Source organism: Phaethon lepturus, unplaced genomic scaffold (assembly GCF_000687285.1).
Source record: "Phaethon lepturus isolate BGI_N335 unplaced genomic scaffold, ASM68728v1 scaffold31699, whole genome shotgun sequence".
Lineage (NCBI taxonomy): Eukaryota > Metazoa > Chordata > Aves > Phaethontiformes > Phaethontidae > Phaethon > Phaethon lepturus.
The window spans coordinates 3,983-11,366 of NW_010566074.1; the positions used below are offsets into that span (position 1 = coordinate 3,983).

Below are 7,384 nucleotides of genomic sequence, written 5' to 3' on the forward strand. Positions count from 1 at the left end.
TTGGTGGTGGTGTTTGTTTTTAAAGAAGTGCTTTGCTCCTAACTATGTATCTTCCTCATGATGGTACAATTCCACATTATGAAACAAACCTATGTAATAGCTTACCATTACAGAAGAGGAAGGTTTCTGTTCCCTCCTCCCAACTACTCTTTCTCCCTGACAACTATTTTATGCCAGACTCATCATAACTATTTTAACCTTAACCTACAACACCACTCTCTCAATCAATACTATAAAATCTAACTCCAGATTGTCTCTGACCATGTAGTGAATTCAAACAGCTCATTAATGGGTCTAAAGAGCATCAGATCTGCACAGCAAGTGAGATCACAGCACTGGGAAAAGCAAAAGTAAGCACAAGATCTTCTAGCAGCAAAATTTCTTCAGCTGAACATAAAATCATTGTGAATTAACTCCCAAGTTCTATAGAAAAGTTGTATAAGTAAGTTGTATTCCCACTTAACTCTTAAACTTATCCTCTGCTCCAAAAAGAACATTGTTAGAAACCAAAGTTTCACCGTTTGACCACTAAAAGTTCTATGCTAGTTCAGATTTCAATCCCACAAAAGTAAAACTGAAACAGCTAAATAGCAAACCCAGAAAGAACGAACCTAGTATTTACATGGAAGAATTACATGGAAGGAAAGAGTTGGTCTTCAAATACAGCTGCAGGATTACTTGACTTTTAAGTTACTTCTCACAGCCTGAAAACAGTAATTTTGTCAAAATCATGACACACAACCCACCCTGCTGATAATAACAGCTATACAAAGAGCAAGTGAAATGAATACCTGAAACACAAGTTAATTAGACATAGCAGACCACAACCAGGAATAAAAAAAACCACCACCACCACCCCCAAAAAACCACAACCCACCATCACATGTAGCCCATGGTCACCAAGAACATCAGAGAGAGAATAGAATTATAGAATCGTTTAGGTTGGAAAAGACCATTAAGATTACAGATTAATGTAATTACAGATTACATTAACCTAGCACTCTCAAGTCCACCACTAAGCCATGTTCCTAAGCACCATATCTACATCTTTTTAATACCTCCAGGGATGGTGACTCAACCACTTCCCCAGGCAGCCTGTTCCAATGCTTGACAACCCTCTCAGTGAAGAAATTTCCCCTAATATTCAATCTAAACCTCCCCTGGCACAACCTGAGGCCATTTCCTCTTGCCCTACCACTTGTTACTTGGGAGATGAAACTGACACCCACCTCACTATAACCTCCTCTAACTCACCTCTCAACAACCATTAGTATTTAAGCAAGAACTGAATTTCAGAAAAAGAAAACCCAGAGTGCACTAACCCATGTCATGGATTTTTCCAGTCGTGTGCCTGTCAACTCTTCTAGAAACATGACTCAGAGTCACAGAACCACTAAAGTTGGAAAAGACCTTTAAGATCATTAAGTCCAACTGTCAACCCAACACTACCATGCCCACTAAGGTCAGCTGGAGTCAGCTGTCCCAGCTGTGTCACTTCCCAACTTCTTGTGCACACCCAGCCTACTCACTGATGGAGTGGTATGAGAAGCAGAAAAGGCCTCAACTCTGTCTTCTGACATAACGTTTTGTCAAAAACCTGGGGAAGACTGTTGCAGCTCATCTTCAAGAAAGTTTACAAAATTGTACAGAATCAACTTGTGATCATCACACTGACATAGTAAGAGAGAAGTCTTCAACAATCAAGCCACCGGTTTTAATACTTGAACTTTTTCTACCACAGTAGCTTTACTTTCACACACATGCACTATCTCAATTCTGCTGCTGCAGATCTCAGAAGCAATTTTCTCTTCTAGCAATTGAGCTGGTTTTCACCTCACTTCAGACAAACCAGAAAGCTAGCAACTATAGAAACAATAATCAGAAGGCTTATTTTATGCAATTAGATTAAAAAAAAAATCATTAAAACAGACAATCAAATAGACTAAAAGCATCAAAACAAAAGGTGAAATAATAAAGTTTACAAACATTCGCATTAACGAAGCAGACCATTCTTACAAGTAACTTCAGCTCAGGAAAATAAGCAAAGATGTGTGATGTGTATATATTTTTGTAGTGGTATCAGTAATCTTGAGGACTAGCATGTCAAAATATTTACCAAATCTATCAACAAGATGGTTTCATTAATGTTCTTGAGAAACTAAGTTAAAGGAAGAAAACAAAGATTTTCTTATATATATACACACACACACTTTGACTAGCTTTAGATATTTCAATAACACTCTTGTGATGGCCCTGATAATTTAGTTTTCACTTGTCTATTACCTAAGACTTTAAACACCTTTTATATCTTCTAAGTTCTTAAGTCTCTTGTTGTAGTAGCTCTCCTTGCTCAGTGCCTTTAATAATAAATTTTCCCAAACGCTGCCTTTAAAGCTTATTTCACTCTGATTGTTTTCCCTTGTTTACGGCAGTAGCACAGATCATTAACAGAAGGAATTAAAGTGGAACTGTGATCTTTGAAAAGCTGAAGTTGAAGCTGTAGCTTCTTAAGTTACACCAAAGAAAACAAATAGGAAAATAAGGAACTGTGACAGAACAAAGCATTTTTTAAAAAAACAACGATGCTGAAGATCATTGACAATATTTTTAGTGCTCCAACTCTGAATATTGTTAACTCTTATCTGTTTATTATGTCTTCTGGTAGAGAAGACCAGATGATACTATAATCAAACAGCACAGTTGTAAAACTCTCTACTACCAGGTCTCAAATGACTGCATGAATAGCGTTTTGAGTCTGCCACACCATTCTCTAAATGAATAATTCTCACAGAGTCTCTTTTTACCCAGACAATAAAAGGGCAGTATTTCCAGATGCACAACTTTGGCCTTACATTGTACTGAATCCTCATGCACAACAGTTTTGCTTCTATCATTTTTTTCAGTAACATGGACTCCCAGGTGCTGACATGCAAGGCTGAGGTGAGCCTGCAGTCCTGTTACATCAATCTCACATGCTAAGTTTTCACACAGAGCTTGGAAGAGATAACAAGGACAGCAAGTTCATGGAATGTTGTAAGGACTCCTTTGCTCAGTGATGGAATCTCAGCCATGCCATGTTGAAACTAGGCAGCAGAAGCTGAAACTAATCTAGCAGTGGATGTAGCATCACAGTACTGGAGTGACAACTCCAGTACAGTCCAACAATTCAGAGCTACAAGTCAACAAACAAGAAAAAAGCAAACAAGGCAAGTATGATCTGAGTTCCTCATTAGGCCTTACTGCTGTCAGGAACAGTTAGTAGAAGTCAACTCACAGATGTCATCATATGCCACAGAGTAGGTCTTTATTTTAGATCTAGTTAGAAGCTTTAATGCAAACTGTATCCAGAAATACTGTAATTCCCTGCATAAAACCATGCAACTTCCCCATAAGAAACCAGAGCACATTAAAGACCTCTGGTAAATTATGAAAGTTTCCATATCATAGCATTCCTAGAAGTTATATACTTCAAACATTTTCCAGATAGTTCACATTACATGCTCTCCAAGGAAAAGATTTTTGACCCTAAACACATTCTAAATTTCAGTAAAAGAAACATGTTCAAAAAAACAGTAGGAATACAAACAGAAGTATTTTTCTCTGCCAGCTCCCCCCCCGCCAATGTCAAAATTGAAATTTGAAGACTGTTACTAACACATCTTCATCTATAGGACGAAAGCATTTCCCTCTGGGAAACTTTTTTGCCTTCCTTGAAGATGATATATCCCTTCTACCAGGTTTCACCTACACATAATACCTGCGTTAAACTTTTTTTAATAGACATAGGTAAAATCAACACTTACAGTGATGTAAAAATCCAGTTTTCAGTTAAACTATTTAACAATTTGCTCATATTCGCAAAAGCTTCTTTTAATCAACATGCAATTTATAGGAACTCACTGGCCAGACCTTAAGTCTGAAGCCTTTCTTTCCAAGATCCAAGAAAGGGAGAGTTCTCCCCTTCAGACAGATTTAAGAGATGCACTGGTTTAAGCAAACACCAGTTGCCTTCACCTCCTTGCCCAATATTGCCCCTCTGGTACATCTGTAGGGGCCTCAGGCAGCTCATCAGTGAACTCCATTGGGGAAAAAGACAAAGACTGAAAGCCAGCTTTTTACTCCAATCAGTTTGGTTTCACTCAGTATCAGCTTCCTGATCTGTTTAGTAGTTCGTGTCAGCATCTGATGACTGAACACTGACAATCTGAAGAGCTTCACTTAAGTGCTACTTGGAAAGGCACTAAAGAACAGAGACAGAGCTGTACACAGAACTAGGAAGACAGCCCTGAATCTGATTTACATTCAAAGAGTCACAGCCTCACAAGAACTGGAACGTAATTGAGCAGCATTATGTACGTTAGTTAATTCCCTTAATTCTCTAAAAACATTCAGCGGACTTCAAGACTCCGTGGCTTCAAAATACCTCCATGAACACCACTATTTTTCTTGGAGCACTCATTTTTTATGCTGAGCTTTGGGGTTCACTTTTTCCATGAACAAATAAGCACTTAGGGGGTGGGGCACACACAGCATTGCACCTAAGCCATTCCAAAAAGTGACTGGCTACATGTCCATGTTGATTCAAGTTCAGAAAAAGCACTCTATTTCCTCAGAACTGCTTGTGTAAATCACAGTAGTTCAATGTTATACAGACTAACCACTAGGCTAAAGGGTGAGGGCAATACCAATCATATTTTTAGCTATGATCCACAGAGTGCTTTGTTACCATGTTCTTGGTTCTTTCTTCACAGAAGCTCCTACACACTCAGTCAAGCTAAGTAGCTACCGCATTAAAGACGGGAGGGGAAAGATGAAGGAAGATGAGTCCACAGCAACAACTAGTGAGACAAGCAGAAGTTCCCAGAAGGCCAGACTGAAAGGCTTCTTGTTGATCCTGCTCACTTTTAGTTAACAGAAGTTAAAATGAGCAAACCTAAATTATGTCCTTCATGGAAAAGAACAGTGAAAGTGATATTCATGGCACAGGAACTGGCAAAAAAGAATTAGTATTTTATACATCTGTATTTTATCAGTGCAATTATACAGCGATGATGATGTATTACCTAAAAGACCAAAAGCAGATTACACATGCCTGTATCTTAAAAAGCATTTGCCCTACGAAAGCATGGACCAAAAAAAAAAAGCATTCCAAATCTTAAAAAACAATCCAGTAGCAGTCAACACATGCTTTTCTATGTCTGAAAGTATGAGAGAGGCCTTTGATTTTAAAATGATATACATAATGGTGTTATATTTTACTCCAACCTACAAACAAAGCAAGCAGTTACTGTAGCAGTTGCTAGGTTTACATGAAATCAGTTACTATAAATCCATTAAACATGCACCCTATTCAAAGAAAAAACTGTTCATCAGACTGCTTAATGCAAACAAATAACATGGGAATGGCCAAAATGGCATTTAAGTTTCCACTTCTTGGTATAACGGACAGTTATTCTCCTAAAATCCATCACATGGCCTTTTTGAGAGCAGAAGTTGCTTTGTCTACACTAAGAAGATTCAGTAGCAACACAGCCGTCATTAGCAAATTCCCTCCTGTCTCTTCATTAACACAGTTTAGCTGCTGACATACTTCACCTCCTTGGTGTACTCCACCACATTCTCACTTGAACTTGCTGGAAATGGATCTCTTCTACAGTAGCAATTTATCATTGCAAGTTACAGAAACTGATTACAGCTGGAAGCCTTGTTTTTTTGTTTTCACACTATCAATCAGAAAGTGAATGGCACAGCAACTAGGCTTTGATACCTTTGACAGGAATTTTGTGACTGAAACTAAGGACACAGCTTTACAGACTTAGGAGTTCACTATTCCCAGGGCTAATCTTGATTACAGAAACTTTTTATAAAAAAATTCACAAGGCCTAAACTATGTAACATCAAAGAAGCATTTCTTCCTACTGTTTAAACATATTATCCTTTACTACCCAAAAGACTAGATACTTGGAGGAAGCCAGAAACCAGTTTTAAACATATGCAGCCAGACTATGCTGACTCCCTTAGGAAAGAGCTGTCATCCCAGAAGAGGCTGGCAGGATAGCTTCCCCAGAAGAGGGAGTTACTGATCATATACATTAAGTCCTGCACTTGCATACTCATGTTTCTACACAGTTTAGTCTTTGTTCTATGAAATAGCAATATCCAACTTCAGAGACCCTAATAATGCTAGTAACTTACAGTGTACAAAAAGCCAAAAGCTAAAGTTTACCAAAATTCACACAAACTACTCAAGCAGATAACTAACCTAGGCATCTGTGTGTCATCTGTATCTCCTTGACTGCAAATCAGGAAATTGAGGTATACAGAGACAAGTGGCTTGGGTCAGTTCCTTTAAGTGTGTCCGTGTGACAGGATTGCCTATTATTTTTTCCATGGTGACACTTAGCTTTCTAAAAGGTGGAAAAGATAGCCAGGCTCCTCTTTATGCAAGTTCTAGGCAATGAACAACTCATTTTAACAGTTTACTGTTACTATCTGAACATGCTGAGAAGATGACTGCATGGACTAAGAAAATCTAAAACATATTGTTATGAGTAAGAAGTTGACATTTTTCCGGTGTTTAAAAATAACTTGTTATCTAGCAATGAATGTAAGCAACTGTATCTCCTGAAGTTGTAAACGAATAAAAAAATACTCATGTATTACAAAATATTGTTCAGCATTTTGTGTCTTTCGAAAAACTGTCTGCCCCCCAAACTATATAGAAGAATACTTGAGACAAGAACTTTACAAAAGAGCTATATCATGAAAAGGATAGTTTTTCAGAACAAGGATGCTAAAACCAGTGGAACAGGGAGGTCACACATCTTCCATTAAAAGTTCACTAAAACGTTGAGATGGAAAGACTGCTTTTTACTTTACCTTAGGATGAGCTCGTCTCTAGGTAAAACCTTAAAATCTGCTTCACTAAGGCGAACCTATGGAGCAAAAGGAAAAGCACAACTTATGAAGCTGTCATGACTACCTGGGGGGGGAGGGATGGTGGGGAGTCACACGTATTTTTAAACATACCTTCTTTGGGAGAGGTTCTTCATTCGTCATTGTGAACTCTGAAGGGAGGGGAAAAAAAAGGGAGTTTTATTTAGCATAGTTACTAGTACACATGAAATACTGAACAAGTCAGAAACTTGTAGCTTCTAGCCTTATTTTTTTTTTAATTTGCAATATTAGACCACTGAAATATCGTTTCCACATAATGCACAGCCAGAGTACAAAGCAACACTATGACAAGTTTGCTGCTGTCATCTAGATACAGAGGCATTTTTTCTAAAAGTTAACCAAAACTTTCTTTAGATGTCTAAAGAGCCTACCAGCAATCAATTTTTCCTATTTAACTAAGCAAAACCACCCAACTTTGTCCATAGTT

At 38.0% G+C, this 7,384-nt stretch overlaps 1 protein-coding gene across 1 annotated transcript in view; it reads right to left on the reverse strand.

Annotated features, from left to right (window-relative positions):
• LOC104627247 (pre-mRNA-splicing regulator WTAP-like) overlaps positions 1–7,059 on the reverse strand; it is a gene marked incomplete at its 3' end in the record, with an annotated part of 9,759 nt that extends 2,700 nt beyond the window's left edge. Inside the window, exons 1-2 of the mRNA XM_010295379.1 lie at positions 7,030–7,059; positions 6,880–6,935 (exon numbers count right to left, since the gene is read on the reverse strand). Of these exons, the coding sequence (XP_010293681.1) occupies positions 6,880–6,935; positions 7,030–7,059 (86 nt within the window). The remainder of the gene's footprint in view (positions 1–6,879; positions 6,936–7,029) is intronic.
• Between the last annotated feature and the right edge of the window lie 325 nt (positions 7,060–7,384).